Source organism: Haplochromis burtoni, unplaced genomic scaffold, assembly GCF_018398535.1.
Source record: "Haplochromis burtoni strain Fernald_Lab_line unplaced genomic scaffold, NCSU_Asbu1 Contig_115, whole genome shotgun sequence".
In the NCBI taxonomy this organism is placed as follows: Eukaryota; Metazoa; Chordata; class Actinopteri; order Cichliformes; family Cichlidae; genus Haplochromis; species Haplochromis burtoni.
In genome coordinates, this window is record NW_024582476.1 from 1,217,005 (window position 1) to 1,236,631 (window position 19,627).

General features: G+C 38.5%; 2 protein-coding genes across 6 annotated transcripts in view; one reads left to right on the top strand and one right to left on the bottom strand.

The window, feature by feature from the left end:
- Positions 1 to 15,971, bottom strand: part of ncor1 (nuclear receptor corepressor 1) — a 60,625-nt gene extending 44,654 nt beyond the window's left edge. For all 5 annotated transcript variants that reach the window (XM_014335550.2, XM_005928475.3, XM_014335551.2 and 2 more), the window contains exons 1-9: positions 15,825 to 15,971; positions 11,847 to 12,036; positions 9,051 to 9,145; positions 7,510 to 7,717; positions 6,338 to 6,517; positions 4,312 to 4,425; positions 2,993 to 3,049; positions 2,800 to 2,852; positions 2,048 to 2,114 (exon numbers count right to left, since the gene is read on the bottom strand). In XM_014335550.2, coding sequence (XP_014191036.1) covers positions 2,048 to 2,114; positions 2,800 to 2,852; positions 2,993 to 3,049; positions 4,312 to 4,425; positions 6,338 to 6,517; positions 7,510 to 7,717; positions 9,051 to 9,145; positions 11,847 to 11,957 — 885 coding nt within the window. In that variant the 5' untranslated portion in view covers positions 11,958 to 12,036; positions 15,825 to 15,971. The remainder of the gene's footprint in view (positions 1 to 2,047; positions 2,115 to 2,799; positions 2,853 to 2,992; positions 3,050 to 4,311; positions 4,426 to 6,337; positions 6,518 to 7,509; positions 7,718 to 9,050; positions 9,146 to 11,846; positions 12,037 to 15,824) is intronic.
- A 575-nt stretch (positions 15,972 to 16,546) lies between these two features.
- The window catches only part of pigl (phosphatidylinositol glycan anchor biosynthesis, class L), a 13,447-nt gene continuing 10,366 nt past the window's right edge, over positions 16,547 to 19,627 (top strand). The window contains exons 1-2 of the mRNA XM_005928478.3: positions 16,547 to 16,855; positions 18,819 to 18,918. Of these exons, the coding sequence (XP_005928540.1) occupies positions 16,597 to 16,855; positions 18,819 to 18,918 (359 nt within the window). The 5' untranslated portion in view covers positions 16,547 to 16,596. The remainder of the gene's footprint in view (positions 16,856 to 18,818; positions 18,919 to 19,627) is intronic.

Genomic DNA, 19,627 nt, shown 5'->3' on the forward strand with positions numbered 1-19,627 from the left:
CATGCATCAGTTAAAACACTCGAATCCAGGTAAAGGACGCCCAGCTGGAAAAACTAAATGCAAGTCGAGTTGCCTGAGATTCACAGATTTTACAGAAAATATTACATTTTTGTGATTTATATCGTTGTCAGGACGATAAATGTCTTATATCGGGATATGAGATTTTTGTCATATCGCACAGCCCTAAGCTGGATTATCTCAGTTGTTCTCCCCTACTGAAGTTTGGTCCATTTATAGTAATTTTCCATGCAATTGGATTTGTCAAAAAAATACATTGGGAACTTTTATCAAGTGGAAAAAAGTTAGCGTTCATTCTCCAGGTTCACTGTGTTATGCTTTGTTATGCTAACATAGCTGTGTCGCTAACGATCACTAGCACAGCAGTATATACCATATACCATGTTTTCATGGATGCCTGGATATTAAACTTAATTGTTACACCTGGTAAAGCAGCTACGCTGATCATTTTATTAAAGACGAAAGAATTTAGACAGTTTTTAACTCTCAGTGATGCCACAGTGTTCGTTTGACTTTGGGACCAGAAGCAGACGGAGTTTTGGGCCCACTCTGTTATGCTTTGTTATGCTAACATAGCTGTGTCGCTAGCGATCACTAGCACAGCATTATATACCAGCTAGTCCGACTTCAGTAACCCTACAAATGTTACTGCCGTGTAGTTTTCTGTCTTCATTTATGTTGGAAGTGATAGCAGGGCTGTACGTTTTATTTTTGCCCAGAAATCTCTCAGAACATGGTATATCATGTTTAGGTAACTAGCGAAACTAGCGAGCTAACTTTCTGCTAACTTCCTGCTAACTTCTAACTCTGTTAAATTTAATAAATTCTGTTTTCATGGATGCCTGGATGTTAAACTTAATTGTTACACCTGGTAAAGCAGCAACACTGATCATTTTTATTAAAGATGGAAGAATTTACACAGTGTTCGTTTGACTTTGGGACCTGATGCGGACGAATTTTTGGACCCAGATTACTATGAGTCGTGAGGCTCCTGACTACGGTAGCCATAACGCTCAGACAATCCATCAAGTGGTGTGGCTTTGTAGCTTAGCAAAGTCCTACTAAAACATTTTTTGACAGATTTTTGAGCGCCGTGTACCACATAAAATTGGTTTGAGGTCAGTAAACACAGCCAGAATTCATAGATAAGGCACACCAGATTATAAGGCGCACTCATGATTTTTGAGAAAATTAAAGGATTTTAAGTGTGCCTTATAGTGCGGAAAATACGGTACCCTTTTTAAACTTTGTCCAAATCGGAAGTCTCAATAATTAAACTTTCATGAGTAAGATAAAATGTTAATTTGCTTCACTGTAACCTTCTATATTTAACTACAGATAATTACAAGAGTTTCTTTTAAAGAAAACTATTAAAAAATATTTAAATTAAATGTTCACCAAGGTTCAGCATTTATTAGTCAGTCCAATAAAATGGACCCCGTAAAACTGTCGGATGTTCTGATACAAACTTTAAAACCTGAATAAATGTTTTGTTATTCGTGTCATGTATTGCTTCAAGATTCAATTCAATTCTTTTTCATGTAGATAGCGCCAACTCACACCAACTGTCGCCTCAAGGCGGTTAATATTTTAACGTAAAGACCCTGCAATAATACAGAGAAGACCCCAATAATCAAGATGGCTCCCTCTGAGCAAGCACTTGGTGACAGTGGGAAGGAAAAACTCCCTTTTAACAGGAAGAAATGTCCAGCAGAACCAGACTTAGGGAGATGCAGCCATCTGTTGGAATCAGTTATGTGTGAGTGAAGGAAGACAGGACAAAAGACACGTTGCGTCTTAGGGCTCAATATGTCAAGACTACCTCAATACTCTTTAGCTTTACATAAGCAAAGAATCTAGCACATATAAAAAACATTTATCACAATGTGCTTATATCACATCAAGTTCAGCTCAGGTCATCTAAGGACAGTCACATATGTTATGGATGTCACACTAACCATGGAAATACGGGATGCTATTTGAGCTGTATCCATAACAATGACACAAATAAATGTACAAGAACACTTACCCTTTGCTTACGTGCATGGTTCCTCCTCTTAAAAAACAAAATCAGCTTCTTCCTCATGACTTGGTTTCTGAAAGTAAACAGTTGCCAAAAATCAGTCACTATTTTTAAAGTATTACCAAAACAAAAAACAAAAACAAAAAAAACAACTTTAGTTTCAACAGAGCAAGAGTTGCCTTTAGCTGCTACCTTTAAGAATTACAAAATTCATTGATGCAATAAGCTCAAATTCTGTTCCAGCACACTACCAAACACTTTATTTGTGTAGCAAATACAAAATACTGATAAGTATTCTGTTTGCACATGATGGTGGGGAAAGAATAGCGAGTGCGCCGACCCTGAATGTGCAACCTGTGCAGCAGATTCACACAGAAGTGGGCCCTGTCCTGATAAAAGCAGAGCCAGATGGGCTGCTCTCAAGGTACACAGCGATAAGGGTTTTGTCCCAGACGACACGACCTTCAACCCAACGCAACCTGCTTTAAACACACCCAATGCAGGCACATACACACATTTTCTCACTTCCTTTCTTGCTCTCCTTGGTGTCAGTAGGCCAGTTCAATGAGGTGACTCAGCATTAAGATTAGACTGACTTATCAGCGGGTTTATCTCGCCATGGTCAATATTACAGCCACTGCTGTCCTCAGCTCAGAGGCTTCTTATACTGATACCGAGGCAAGCATCAGATCCTGTACTTAGGATATTTATTAAATCTATTTGTAAAAAAACAACAACAAAGAAACATGGACACTCACGTCTTGATGTTGTCATGGTACACCTTTGTGTCTGACGGCTGGTTATACAAAGGCTAAAAAACAAGAGGGAAAAAAAAACCCAACAGACCAGCAACAGATGGTGGATTAATTATTAGCCAACAGACAAACTGTAACACTACTTCTTAAACAAAGCTTATGTAAGGTCAAAAATCTTAACCATTAAACTACTTACCAGCTCAACCTTGGGACCAAGGCCTTCTAATATTTTATGGGCCTCTTCAGCTTTTTTCTAGATCGGGGAAAGAAAAAAAAGATTACAACAGGAGACTAAAAAAGAAACAGCAGGAACACACCATCTTCAGATATGGATGTTTATGTTGATTCTGAGACATTTTGCCAGCACAGCATTAAAAGGAAGGTTCAGTTAAAATAGAGGTGGCAAATGTTTTTCCTTTCTCAAGTGAAGTACTGAACTATGGCCACAACCATAATCTTAAGACTAAACTAAACAAAAATGTTTTACAGACACGTGTTTGATTATTTCAGATGTATTCAGTTGGCTTGACATATAATCTTCCTCCATTAATTAATTCAAAAAGCAAGAAATTGCAAAAGCCTGAGAAGCAATTCACAATACAAAAAAACGAAATAAATATAAGAGTGAGAACTCCCACTGAAGTGTAAATAATAGTGCAGTCAAGGCAGTATTCCTGGATCGCTGCAGTCTGTCAGCTTTTTCAAGATCATTAGGGACATACCAACTCTTCATTTTCACATTTCACAAACCCCCATCTGCAGACTGAGATAAACAACCACAGCTGCCAGACTAAATGCTATGTGCAAAGCCTGAGCAGCTTTACAGCCTAAAGGGTTAATGGTTGACTGAGAAGGGAAGGCGTGTCCCAGCGCTCTCCTACCACAACACTGTCTGACACACATGAACTCCAGTGACCTCTGTAAACACATCCTCACTTGCTGCACTGTTGTTCAACTGAAATACACATAATGAGGCTTACCTCCGCCCTTGAATGAGATTAATATATTCTTAACTGATACAAAGAATCACATCTTCTGTTTGATAAACAGATTCGGCACTTAAAAGAAGCATCATTTCTAGTCCCATTAACTTCAAAACACAATGCTACAACCACAAAATATTCCATCTTCTTCTAACAGATGATGCATATAAACGGGGGTGAGGAGAGTCAGCAATAACAGGAACCGTTCAGATATCATCAGTTGGTTACCACAGCTTAGATACTACAGAAAGTGATTAGTGGGAGTGAAATTAAACTCCAAACCCATCAGCTAACAAAAAGAATTACTTAATTTGAGGGTGGAGACTGTCACGGGTTGGCTGGTGTCATTGGTGGTTTTAACACTTGCTCACAGCTTATTGTGGCACGATTTTAAACAGAAAAAGTAATGTTGTTCTCCCAGCTCTGCAGACACTGTTTCGAATTATTCAAGATAATAAACTAACAGAGACCAGAGAGCAAAGAACCAATGCTACTTGCAGGCGTGTCTTTGTGTTTGCATGAGACGACTAACCCTGTTTTCGTCGTAGATGATTTGGACTATGCTGCGGTGCTTGTGCTCCACCGGGGGAGGAGTCACTGGCTTTTCGGGCTCCACTGGCTTTGCTGCTTCCTCTTCAAGTTGTTGCTAAGAGACAACAAGAACACATGAATTTTTGACCTATGGCAACACAAGATCAGAATAACAATGTGGAGTGGAGAGACTTATTTCATCTATGCATGACCATACAGAGCAGATTGTGAAAAAACACAGACCCATAAACAGTGTAGTGATCTGATCCCGGCATCTCATATATGAGGACCATGCAGGTATTGTCAAATTATTCCCTGCAGGCGTTTTTGTGTATAAGGCTGAAGGTTTCTGCCACTGGGGCTAGGGCTGTGCGATATCACCAAAATCTCATATCCCGATATAAAACATCTATCGTCCGATAACGATATAAATCACAAAAAATGTAATATTTTCTGTAAATTCTGTGAATCTCGGATAGGTGAAATGTTTCCAGCTGGGCGTCTTGTACCTGGAGTCGAGTGTTTTAACCGATGCATGAAACTACACATTTTTAGGCATAGGTTGTAACGGCCGCCGTTTTTTTTGTGAGTATTTATTACACGACGTGCTGTGGGGAAAGCCTGTTCTAACGTTTGAGTCTAAGGTTTATTTTTTAGCACCTGACGACTCTTTTTTTGCTTCTCATCCGTCAATACTCTGCATACTTTTTCACGTGATTCCGTTTATTTTGAAAATCCTCAATAGGATCTTGAGCTTTATTGTGAAAGGTTTATGTGGAAAATAAACAAGCGGACATGCGATGGTGTTACCGTCGTTGTTGCTAACGACAACCCATAAAAACAGGCGCTTGTCCGTCCGTAGTGTGGTTATATTAAATATAAGAGAAAGAGAGAACTTTAAGAAATTAATATAGCCACTACAGTGACCATCAAAACGATGAAAAAAAACATTGCCGTAAACAGTTTATTTTGCGACACCACGAAACAAACGATAGCGTAAAATGAAATGATAGACGTTTTTATACTGGCATCCGATATATACCGTTATATCGAACAGCCCTAACTGGGGCCATGTTAATAAATACAGACACACTAATCTGCTGAATGTTTGCTAGGTCAATGTTTACAAGCTAAAGGTTATGTAAACTACCAGGTTACAGGGACCAGATTAGGAGTTCCTGAAATACCTCAAATAAACATTAAATCCCTGAAAACCTTGGGAAAAGGCAGACTAGAAAAGGGAGAGGTATTCTCTTGCAGCCTCGATCAGCTAACATTTCTATCTAATTAAGTAGAATTCCAAAAGAGATAGCAGTTCGAAGACGACCAAGAAGTAAAAAAACAAACAAGAAAAAACAACAATCTAATCTAAATAGGATGCTGAGCTGAAGAAAAAAAGTAAACCTAGGGACCTAGAAATGTCGTTTCTGTGAGTGCCTTCTAGGAAAAATACAAGAAAATGAAAGACACAAGTCTGTCAGCCTATAGATTTACAGCAGAGGCATCTTATAGCCCTGAGGAATGCTTTAATTTTCAAGGTCAAAGAGCAACTTGGAGCTCACCGAGAAGACAAGCAAGCCTCCAGGGCTTATCATCACCAAGTCAGTAGAGAACTGATATTTGACTTGATATTTAGCACCAGACATACTGAACAGGCTTTTCTCAAAGGGAAAGACTTCCGGTAGATTACTTTAACCCTGAGCTGAGAGTACAACACTTTTTACACTAAATGGATCTGCGGATTTCTGAGACCCTCCCATGAATATTTTTCTTAGTATTTATCCTCAGTGTCACTTTCAATAAAAAGTCAGTTTGAAGTTTAGCTGTGATACAGTTGCATAAAAGCAACAAAACATTTATATTTAAGCACTTCCTCAATGCTGTTCTAAAATTTGTATCATATCAGTCTCTCAGTTTATTTCTTAAAGAAAAAGAAAGAAAAACATTATCTGTGCCATGTTTTCTTACACAACACTCATTGTGTTTGAAATATGTTAAGAGAAAAAAGGCCAAGCTGGGTAACCAACCTGCTTTTTCTTCAACTTGAAAATCTGCTGCTCCACTTTAGCAATCTCTCGGTCTACACGGTCCATACTCTGGATCAGCTCTTCCTTGGACAGTTTAGAAGGAGAGGTGTCCTGCTCCTCCCCCATGTGTAGTGTAGGTCCTCCTGAGGAAGACTCCACTTTGACAGTGAACTGAGTCTCCTGGCAAAAAAACCAAAAAACTGTTAAATAAGTTTATACAAATTATTGGTAGGCAATCTGGCAATAATATGACAGAAGAGCTTAATTTACCAAGTATTTTATTTTTGAAAATTAATTCACCACTAACCAGCACAAACCTGTTTGGTTTCATGCTTCCCTATGCGCAGGCTCTGAGCCATTCAGCTACCTCTCCAGTCGTTCTCACCTCCTACAGACTGACTCTGACTGTCATTGTCTAGCAGCTAGAAAGAGCATTTCTTGTTCTACTCTGCCTTTCCAGTTCACAGATGATGTCCAGGGCAGAACAAGGACTACAACCTTCACTGGCAGTCCAAGACAGCAGAGTTCCTCTGATTGTAGGAGGAGAGACTAAGCAAAAAGGCAGCTGAACAACATCAAGTACTGACAGTAGAGAAACATGAGCCGGTGCATGGCTTACTGGCTAACCTGACAGTATCAGCAAATATGCACTGCTCAGGTCCAAAGGCCTATAAATTACATCCTCTGAGGATACAAATCAAATCAACACCTTACCAAAATAGCCCCATCCAGCAATAAAACCTTCATAAAACGTCATGACTGCATTAGTCTTAAGTGTTTGAGAATCCTACTCAGTGTCTACTCAGACTCAAGTTTTTTTTATTGTCTACAAGAACCTATTGTTAAGTTCAAGACTTTAGCAACTGCGAAATAAAGGGCCTATGGCTGATGTTTTAAAATTTGGCCATTATCCATAGTGGAGAGCCTTATTTTGTACAGTGATTGTGCTTTAGTCCTCATTTATATTCACTTTTGTTCCAACAAAATAAAGAAATCTTAATTATGGGAAAGAACTGACCTCATCTTTTGTCTTTCAGATGCTCGCAACAATAACTTTTATGAATACTGAACACTGACATTAGTAAATGTTAGTCCAATCTTAAGCTTAATTATTTCTGCCTGATAAACTGGTTCAAATACAGGACCTACAAAATAAAAAATATGATGCCCACCTTCTTGACCTCCACAGTGGCTCTTAGGCTGTCCTGTACACTATGGGGCACAGGCAGAACAATACCCCCCGCAGTGGGAGGGGTGCGGGTGATATGAGCCTCAGCAACAGTCTCCAGGCGAGGGCGTTTAGCCTCCAAGACCTCATGCTCAGGTTGGGCTGAGACAGAGTGAAACTGCTGTTCGTAACCATGGCGCCTCTCTGGAGGCCTGACAAAGAAAAGTAAACAAGAAATTTACAGATTTATCAGAAACTGCAACTAGCTGTCAAAATTAATTGGAGGATGCAAGTAAGGCTGGGCCATATTATACCGTTCACGGTAATACCGGTACAATGTTAAGCAACGATAAGAAAATGAAATATCGTGATAGAATATGAGTAAAACGCGCATGCGCACATGGCCGAAAAATCATGGCGGCAACGGAGAATGAGAAGAGAGAAAGCGGATCGTTCAGTGAAATGGATGAACCAGAATTGGTTTGTAAAAATGGTGCTACTTCAGTGATGTGGAACTGGTTTGGTGTTTGTCCGTCAGATACCCACCAAAGCACATTTTTTTGTAGAACATGCACGTGAGCCGTCATTATTGCCGTATTTAGACTAAGGTACTCGTAAATCTGGGAGTAATCTGTGTCCTAAACTCAGTCAATTTCAGGTCCCAAAGTCAAACGAACACTGCAGCATCACTGAGAGTTAAAAACTGTCTAAATTCTTTCACCTTTAATAAAATGATCAGCGTTGCTGCTTTACCAGGTGTAACTATGAAGTTTAACATCCAGGCATCCTAGAAAAAAAATTTATTACATTTAACGGAGTTAGAAGTTAACAGGACGTTAGCGGAAGTTAGCTCGCTAGCTTTGTTAGTTACCTAAGCATGATGTAGCATGTTCTGACTGAGAGATTTCTGAAAAAATTCAAACGTACAACATGGGAATAAAGCAGCTGTGATAGAATACAGCATTAATGAATCAATGGTACAGAAGTGGAGGAAGCAAGAATAGTTTGAGTTATCTGACTGCTTTGTTTCACTTAATGTGTCTTATAATCCCATGCACCTTATGGTCCGAAAAATACGTATTTGACTTTTTTATTTGGCACACTGCAGTTTAATGCTGCAAAGCACCTCTTTTTAACTTCAGTGGATATTATACATGGTTATGGTCGGGATATGTCAGCCCATTTCTACTGGAAATGCCTTTTGGTTAAACTTTCAGCAAGGAATTTGCTTTTGCACTGTTAAATTTTTATATAGCTTTAATGCACATAAAAAAAAACAGCTGCTTGTTTAAGTGAAAATACATGGATGGGGGGGTTTTTACGCTAGTAAAGTTGTGGAGTTGTATTTTGTCTCGCATCAATTATATTGTCAGTTATATTGTTATCGCAAATTTTAAATATATATCATGATAAATAGTTTTGGCCATATCGCCCTGCTCTAGATGCAAGAAGGGAAAACCTCTCTACAACAAAACCTAAAATGAAATAAGAAAGCACCTAATAAAGCCTAATAAGCAGCTTGGTATTTGAATATTACGCTCCTACCTTTCAGCTCCAGGGTGGAATTCGGACAGTAAAGACGGTCTTCTGCGACCCTGTGGATCCTGCATGTGATTCCGGTAGTCTGGGACGGTGAAATCCTAAAGGCAAGAGGAACACTTAGCAAATTAATTCTCAAATCTCAATCTCATTCAAGTTCTTGACAGTGTGAAGCAGGGAAAATGGAAATCAATACACAAAAACAAACATCACCTCACATACCATAACAAACTATAAGCACCTCACAGATGCAGCAACCGGATCATCCTTAGAAAGTAGTGTCTACAAAAGCGACACATTTCTCTGCTACAGATACATCTTACTTTGAATCAGTAAAGCTGCCTCCACTGCCTGCTTCACTCACACTTTTACACATGAACTATAACCTGAAGCACAATGCTTTTTCTTTTTTTTACCCCTTAGCAGCTCATGTAAGCACCATCACTGACTGTACAATGCGCTGCCAAAAGCTTTGAGGGGCACAAAAATCATGTAACTGCGATGTCCCCAGTTAGAGTGTAGCCATGGACCTGTGCTGCATCTCACCTCATGCATACATACGCACATAAACACATGTCTGCAACCCCACCCATCCCATTTCCTGTAAACTCTGTTCTACTTAATCTAATAAAGGCAACTCAATGGGCATTTCTGCCACTCAGCTGGAACTCTGAGTAGACAATCACGATGCCAGCAATCAGAGATTAAAATCATAAATAATTAAGCTAATTAGCTTTGCTTATTTTGTTAGCTTACATAATTTTATTTGTTGGTTTATTTAACAGTGACATTGCAGATATATAGAAAAAGAAAAACAGCTATAAATGCGGCACAGTTATCCAAGAGGCCATTTTCATCTGTGATCTCACCTTATTAAAACAACAAAGTTCCCAAATTAATCAGCAGGGATAGGCCAATGTTGTATTCTGTCCTTACTCTGACCTCTGCCCGGGGGGTGAGGGGGTAGGAGGGGGGGCAGAGATTGCAGACATGGTTAAGCTTACCAGGAATATACAAAAAATATATATATCCTAGTACTAGAGAATAAGGGCTGGCCTGAAGTGAGGCCCAGTTCCACTCGTTTTTCAAACGTGTCATTAGTCAGTTCACAATGGAATTACTGAAACCAGCAGCACTACTCCTCCTCTGGCAAACTAAAAGGAATGTTGTTGATGGCAAGAACATTGATTAAAATGTCTGTAATAGTCAGGGGCTTTTATCCAAAACCGTATGGGGTAAAGAACACAGAAATGTTATCAGCACAGTGTGACTGCCAAACAAACCTGAACAAGCAAATGCAGTTACAGGAAACATTTCTAAATTCCCATTTTGTCCCAGATTTAAGCAAACAATGTGAATGCTCAGAAATGTCCCATCGAGAGTTTTCTGTGAAAGTATGCTTCTAAGAAACGTGTCACTGAAAATGTCCAAACACCATCCAACATTCTCAAATGAATGCGCAAAAGGACGATGCTCTAGAGTTAAATACTGCTACGGGAATTACCACCACACATGGTTCTTCACTACTGAGACTACAAGCAAATTTAATCAGCATCGATGCATTTCTAATTGGTTTAAATAAACAATGTAACACTAATAAATTAAAAAATGGGTTTGGTCTTGGGTTTTGTTTTGTTTTTTTTAAATCACTTCAATCTTCAGTTGTAGTTGAAAATGAAGCAATAAAGCTCCTTAAAATCTTAAAAGCCACAAACAACATGACAGTGAGCTTGGTAAAAACTCAACTTTGGACTCGTTTTCCATGCAAAGATGGAATCTGGCTGTAAATTAGTCCTAGCGTGTGCATTACCTTTTCAAATCAACTGGTTCAAAAGCAAGCCCAAAGCCTCAATTAACAACATCTTTAAAGTTCTGCTGTCATTGGCCAATCTTTTATTCACACATATAATATAAACAAAAACAAAAACTTCTTGGTAAGGAGTGAGGTTCCAATTCAGTATGAAGAGATATCTACTCATACTGCACCCTAAGCCACAATTAACAGAAAGAGGAACAGATTGATTTCATTTGGAATACTAGCTAAAGCTAGACTACTAATCAAATTTTAGATTCTATCCCATTTTTGACATCCAACAATTACAAAAACCAAATGGTGTGTATTTATGCTACAGGACTGATTAATCTATTGCATTTATTTTCACTTCAAAGCTCTCACTTTTTTCCTTACACCAAAAATCAAGTGCACCACTAAAAGATAGCTTTTAGCCAAGTAGGGGAAGAAAACAAATCACAAAGTTTTAGGTAGTTTCCAGCAGGGATAGGCAGATGTCATAGCAAGTTTGAAAGGAGAGAGAAAAAAAAGACAAAATGTATCTAGATGGGTCAGCTATTTTGATACCTTGTGTTATCAAGTGAAGCCAGTGGCACAAGACCTTATGCAAAATCTGATTTCAGCAACAATAAAATCATTTTACACCATTTTGTTTTTACTGAAAACAGTAGTGTAATTTCTCATAGAAGTAAAGCTATGGCTCCATAGTGTAGCTTCTTTTGGCATTAGCCCAACAAGCAAAAGATCCCTGGTTCAATCCTGGGAGGACACTGATTGGTCAACTCAGAACAAGTGGTATTTTTGAAAAGTGAAAATAATCTATCCCCTGCTCTTTCAGATATCACCATCAACAGCTTAAAATCTATCATACAGGCAAACACTAATGCAACACGATCAAAGCTGTCAGTGAGATTCTACACCACAACAAAAAGGCTAATAGTGGTTGACTCGGTGAGGATACAAACATGACTGTTCGCTCAAAACAAAAGAAAGCAGAAAGGAGGCTTTACCTGTGGGTGCCGGCTGCTGGTAAAGGTGTACTGGACAGATTGTGATGGGTATCGGCTCTGCTCACTGCTGAAGCTCCCCTGACTCGGGGGGTAGCCCGAGCTACTGGACATCCTGGCTCAGTGCTAGCGGGCTGTAGCTGCTTCACGGAATGCAGAGTTTAGCTAGACCATGTTGGGAGACACGAACCACCTGCACCAGACAGAAACATACATGCACTTTTCAAAGAGTCAAATTTAAGACATGAATGTATATATTTTTTAAAAAGTATTTTTCTGTACTTAAAAAAACCTAATCAAGTCATCATATAAGCTGAAAATATTTAAGTGCATGATAAAAATATTTTTCAAGAACCCTGCAAAAATTACGCAAACCACAACTGGAAATGAGCAACACAAACACATAGGCACTAGGGAACAGACCAGTCCCAATGTGATCAGGCTGGTTAAGACGTATTTATATGAACAACAAAGTATCTGTGAGGAGAATTTTGGCTTTGATCAAAAATCACCTCATTCCCAGTGTAAGTAATGAAGTTAACATACCCCAAAATAAAATAATTATAACACTAACATTATTATTTATAATTCAATGAACCTGATTCATGACTGTTTGTATTAAACTAAACCTTTTGTTTTAGACTGTGTAATGTGTAGGAAGCTCAAACATACAAAAATGCACCCAGATTCAAAATCACCAACAAAAAAGACCACCAATATTTAGATATTTTTTAGATTTATTTTAAAGAAGAAAAAAAAAAGACTTTCACACCTCCGGCCAATTGCCAATTAATGTTTTTGGTCTCTTAGAGTACCCGAAGTGAACCCACACAGGTAAGGGCAGAACAAGACTCCAACCCAGAACCCTGTTGCTGTGAGGAGAGTGCTAGCCATGACTCCACCATGCTGCTCTATATTTGAGATTAATAACCTAAATCTGCAAAATATTTAGTAACTTAAGCTTTAAAATAAATATAGACTCAGCCTTGCTGTAGGCATCACTGTTAAAAAAAAAAAGAGAGAGGTGGAGGGTGGTGAACAGGTGGTTTAATGAAGGAATTTTATTGACATTTTATCGTGAAAATACTGACTATAGCGGAATGAAAACTACTGTGAGGGTCTATTTCAGCTACTTTGAGTCACAGGTGTATTCATACTATTCATTTACTGCCTCCATGTCTTCGGTTACACTGAAATCAGATTTTAACATCTGGATTAACGGATTGCAGAAAACCAGCATTTAAATGTCAATTTATTTCTACAATTTATTTTTAAAACTGTGAAGACATTTTCTACACGTGGCACAAGATTCATAGATTTTTAATCAATATATTATTATGGTTTCTATCTTCTGTACAAACAATCTACTGTGCATTGAAGGCTATTTCCCTTTACATGGGAACAGTTTCTCAGATTTTAACAAACTTCTGTTCGGAGGTGGTTTAAACTTTCTATTCATGTTGTTTCATGTTCTTCTGTCAGGATAGCGTCCCATAACTGTACCCACGATGAACAACTTAGCCAGTGCATTTAAACAAAACTGGATTCAGATGAAAATTAGTGAGTTTGTCTTGGCTGCGCAGAATCCTGTCACCCTCAATTAGTCAAGCATCGTACAAAGAACAAGAGCCAGGACCAAGCCAGGGTGCATTGTCTTCTCTCTAATAACAAATCATAGAGCCCAGATACTCCAGTGCGTTCCAAATGAACTAATGCACAAAGTTTTGTATTTTGACTAAATATTTATGGATAAAAACAACACATACCAACAATAGGCCTGTAAGACACAAGGAAAATCTGCCATGTGTGACAACAGTGCCAATATCATAGATTACACGATATGACTCGCCATAAGCAAGTACAAGCGTGTTTAATATTCTACAGATACAGGCAATAAATAGGTACACTGCTAACAAAACTCCAAATAATGAATGACTGATAGAAATTTTAAGCCATTTCTCAATGTGCTTTTCCTGAAAATTTGAAGTGTTTGCATGCAGAGTATGAATATATAGTGCATGTACAAAAAATAAAAAATGATGGCCTAATAGTGCAGGATCCTCTTGCAGTAATAATGACGGCACTATTCAGCAGTCAGCACTATACTGATGAACTAAAACTAATTTAGTCTGCATGCTAGTTTACTGCAAACAGTTATAACCGTTACCGGTCACTAAAGTTGAACAGATGTTACTTTATGGGGCGATCATGGCTCAAGAGTTGGGCGTTCGCCTTGTAATCGGAAGGTTGCCGGCTCGAGCCTGGCTTGGACAGTCTCGGTCGTTGTGTCCTTGGGCAAGACACTTCACCCGTTGCCTACTGGTGGTGGTCAGAGGGCCCGGTGGCGCCAGTGTCCGGCAGCCTCGCCTCTGTCAGTGCGCCCCAGGGTGCCTTCACACATCACCAGTGTGTGGATGACTGGATGTGTAAAGCGCTTTGGGGTCCTTAGGGACTAGTAAAGCGCTATACAAATACTTACCATTTACCTTTCAATCCCTGGCCAAGATCTATTTTAATAATTAGAAAAAGACTACAAACAACAAAATAACTTGTAACTACCCAACTGGTGATTGCTGTTGGGTTTTTTTTAAATAAAAACAAATAAAAAAAATAACTTTCATGGCTCCCTTTGTAAACCCTAAATGCAGTGACAAATGTGTTCATCATCATCATCATCTCCACAAAACCAGCACCAGACAGTCTGTGAATGTGGTTCTTAAATCTATAAAAGGCTCAACCTCATTTTCAACAGCACCTTATGGCTTTGAGCCAAATTCAGGTAGAACAAATCAGCTCAGCAATTACAGGTCAAAATGTTTGGCGGTAAATGAAATAAGAGAAACTGCTAAAAGAGTTCCCAGCAGCCCCACAGCTGCCTGAAGTATTACCATTTTATTGTTCTGAAAAAACCGAATCGCAGCATGTGGCGATGACCTTCTATTTACAAGCATAGCTGACACACAAACCAAACCTGGAAAGTATTTTGTTAAAGTCGCAAGGATGAAGCTAGGGAAGTCATATACTTCTAAATATAATTCAAAATAATTTAAAAATATTAACACGTGTCCTCTCAATAAGAAACAGCTAACCTCCTAGGCTCCAGAATGCATTGTCTCTTACAGTGCTTCATTCTGGGCATTAAATCACTTAAACCTTTCTTAACACGATGTTTTCTAAAAGCAGCGCATAATAATAATGACATAGGTATGCTTAGCATTACAATCTGGAACTCTACTTCTTAGGGGCCTGACTATAGCCTCGTTCTCAGTTGTAGTGTATGTTAGTGTAACTTGCAAACAAACCCATGATGGGAGTCATTTCTTGGATCTCTCGCACTTTAAAATAATGTAATATGGCAGCTAAACGAAAATGATGCTCCTGTGTGTTCTCGGCGTCTTAATTGTAATATTCGACCGGATTGGGGTCGTTACATCTGCAGAATTAAAAAAAAAAATCCTACTTTCATCAGTTTTCTTCGTATCGAGGTAAAGTTCTAGGTAAAGTTAGCAAGTAAATTATTTACAGTGGTCCCTCTGATAATTTCCACACTAACCCAGCAGCTGTGGTGACCTCCCTGGCCTCAGCTACAGGCATGCATGGTGAAATAATGCTGTTGTACGTTGTTATTGTTGTCTTTTAACGCCACACTGTCATATAAACGCAACTGAATTTGTATCTTATCTTGATCGGCGGAATGGGGTTATTTCTACAGCAGAGAGCATCCCCGGAAATGCGCCAAAATCGTGCACGACAATAAAGGTCCATTTTAAAATATGCGGTACTTTAACGCTTTAGCTTAGTGTCGTGGCGTTTAAGATATTGCTGTTGTTGTCGCTAGCTTGCTAAGTTAGCCGTATTTCACCTTTGAAATCTCAACCACGTCGCCATCTTGCAAGGCAGATTTTCAGCGTAGACCGGGGCGCTTAAATAGCGTGCTAATTAGACATGTTGATGTGCTGCATGGTAACTATTTTTACTTACCTCATTATAAGAAAATATATCGATGGCAGAGAAAGGGTTCCCTGTGCAGAAATATGTGGCAATAGTTGATTGTAAATCCGCGGGTTATGGGCTGTGGACGACTGTGCAGTCTGAAGGCTGCGCCGCATTTGTCGGTTGATGTCCTGGCAGAGTAAAAAAGATTCCCCTTATTATTAATGAATCCCCAGGGTATATCTAGTCCTTAAAATATATGTATATACGAATAAAACTAGACTCTGCAGAAAACAGTGCAAGTGGCTGCCAAATGCCATTTTTTGCGAGGAAATTTAAAATATTATTTTGGAGTGTTATATATCTGCAAGGACAATGTAATGGTGTGACAACTAAATCTTCCCCTCAAACACGGTAATGTTCTCAGTGTTTTTTTCTTTACTTCACTTTTCAGAAACGATTATTTCTCTCGATTTATACAACGATATAAACGTGTTCCTTCTTATATTTATTCAGACAAGCCAGAAAATTATTCTGTCTTGCGTTCTCATTATATATCTATTTAAAGTGAAACGAAAATAAAAGTCACCGAGACTGCAATTAGTACAAAAAATATGGCAATCGTGGGAATAAACATGTGAACCCATGCTTGTTGAATTGAGTTATACTTCCAGTTGTTGAATTAATTAATAAATGCCTAACGTTAGTAACAGTTAAAAGACTGCGCGGGGGGTGTTGTTTTAGGGGGGGTTACACATGGAACCATTTACACTTCAGGCTTTTGTTTTTACACGGATTTTATGCGGTAACGGTCAAAATAATGACTTTGTACTTGGCTGTCATCATAATTTTGTCCTATTTGGCTTTGATAAAATGCATTTTTTTTCGACATCGGCGGACGTTGGTGAAGTCGTTGAAGCGTGCATTGAATGCTCCATCAAGCAGAGAAACAAACGGCGAGAATATCAGAGCTCTGGTCGTAACTGCGCATCCGGATGACGAGTGTATGTTCTTCGCGCCAACGATCATACGACTCATTGAATTAAATGCCACCGTAAATTTGCTCTGTTTGTCTGAAGGTACGGTGACAGCACACTCATATTTGCATACCCAAGAAAAAAAACAATATAAAGATACAGAAAATTAAAATGAAAAGTGGTCCTACCTGCTAATCGGATAGAACCATATATTTATATATAGACCAATTAAAGACTTGTACCCACTTTTTTGTTTGTTTGTTTTACTGTCAGTTAGGGTCACACTAGCTTTTCTCCTCTGCTCCCTGTTGTTCTTATTTGTCACCACACCTCAAATCCAACATAAATGTATGCACACAGAGCAGATCCAGGCAGAGGAGAAATGAGTGAACAAACCGTAACTTCAAGCACATTTAATGATTTATCCATCCCGTTTGAGTGCATGCAATGCTCTGCAGACATACAGGAGCTGCTTAATTTTCCAGCAGTTATTACACCACAAGAGTACCAAGTGCTCATGCATCTTTCAGGAGTACAACACCAATTCCTAAAAAGTTAAAATGCTGTGTAAAAAGTTAGAACACAATTCAGTGATTTGCTAAGCTCAAAACCATATTTTACGCATAATAGAACATAGAAAACATATCAGATGTTTAAGCTGAGAAAATATGCACTTAAAAAATCACTTTGAATATGAAAGCAGTAAGACTTCTCAATAAAAGTGGGACAGGGCAATGTTTATTACTATACACCACCCCCTCTTTTTCTTTTAACAACAAGCAGTAATCACAGTAACTTTCCAAGTTTCCTTAGTTCATTTTAAATCAGCTTTGGTCCAGAGAAGACAGCTGCGTTTCTGGACAACATTCAGATATGGCTTCTTTTTTGTATGTTAGAGCTTTAACCTGCATTTGTTAATGGCACAGTGAGCTGTGTTCACAGACAAGGGTTTTGGGAAGTGTTTCTGATCAAATGCAGTGATTTCATAACAAAACCGTGCCTGTTTTTAAAGCAACGCTGTCTCAGGGTCAAGCATCCTGTGCTGACTTTTGCTCACAAAGATTTCTCCATATTCTCTGAATCTTTTAATGATCTTATGTACTGTAGATGATGACATATTTAAAGTGTTCATAATTTTATGATAACCAAGATTATTCTGAAATTGTTTCACAATTTGAAAACATAGTTTTGCAGACAATGGAAGTTCTGCTCATCTTTACTTCAGAGAAACTCCATCTTTAATATTTCTCATTATACCCAACCACAATCATTCCTTCTTGCCAGTTAACCTAATTAATTGCAGTTTGTTTCTCCATTAGTTTTTGTAGAACTACTTACATTTTTACCCCTATGTTGCCCCCTTCAATTTTTTTGCAATTTGGTTTGAAATATAAAAAAAAGTATAAGAACTGAAAGTTCGTCTGTTGTTTATGAGCTGATATTTTTCATAAAATAGTAAAATCCCTCTATTTAAACATATAATATATTACCTGTCTTCTATAGTGAAGAAAATATGGGTTTAGGAGATTTGCAAATCATTGCATTCTGTTTTTATTCACCATTTCAGACGGCATTCCCAATTTTTTGCAATTTGGTTTGAAATATAAAAAAAAGTATAAGAACTGAAAGAGAACATAATCGATGTACCTTCATACCTTCCCTTATGTTGTGAACTATGTTCATTTTTTGTATGTCTTTGCACACCTCCCTGTTGTCTGTGTGGCTCGTCCTTCTTTTTATTTTACTTCTTCTTCTTCTTCTGTTTTGTTTTTGAATTTTGAATGATTTAGTACCTACCTTAAGCCTACATCCTTTGTGACAAGCACTGCTTAAGTTAAAAACAAGTTGTCAGGTACCAGAAGTGCAATCGAAGCTTCCCAATAAGTGGTACAAGAACAAGAAACATGGCTGTTGTTCAGAGTTCTCTTTGGGAAACCCCAGTCCTGTTCCAGAGGCCATCTGTACGCCACCCCCATATTTAAAACTATAAAAACTGCTAATTATACATAATCTACTGCGATAATACCATATCTAACATCTAATGTGACCTCTACGTGTTACGCAGGAAACTACTACAATCAAGGAGCTCAGCGTAAAAAAGAACTTCTGAACAGCTGTGCCGTGTTGGGGATACCAGCGTCCAGAATCATCATCATAAACCACAAGTAAGAAGCCATCTACCCCAAGCATGCAACATAAAAATAACAGTCATTCAGTTTTTTGCCTTTCACAATCAGAGAGTTTGTGCCACTAAATATACAGATGTGTGCGTTGTCCATTGATGTATGCTGCCCTCAATTAAGGAGTCAGGTCTCAGCATGTGTTGCTGCTGGAGCTCATCACCCCCTCGCTGCCAACCAGTGTCTATAAGAACAAATAAGAGAGTTGACCACAAATCACAACCCTCCCATTCTCACTGTGACAGCTCCGATGTAGCCTGACCTGATATATTACCTTTGTGTCACAGGGGAAATATATGAGTAGGCTCTGGAGGCAGCGATGGGTCAGCCCTGTGGGACAAAAGGCTCTTTAAAGACCTTAAAAATTCCATCACGGAATCAGTCTATTGATCCTTTTATCCATTTACAGCTTGTATATACAGATCTATTTAAATGTGCATCTTTGAAAGAGTCAAGTATTTATAGAATAAATTATCATTAAAGTATCTTTTTCGTTACTTTTGAAAGTCTTTAGAAGAACATTTGCCTGTTTGTACACCCGGAGCAATCAATCAGCCTGTTTAAGCAGTCACAAAGGATTAGTTAGCGATCCCTGGGAAAAAATAACTGGGCAGACTGGGATGTCTGTACCGGAGCTGAAAGTATTTGTTGGAAGTTTTATCATGTTAGTTGCATGATGATATTTTTCTCCTGA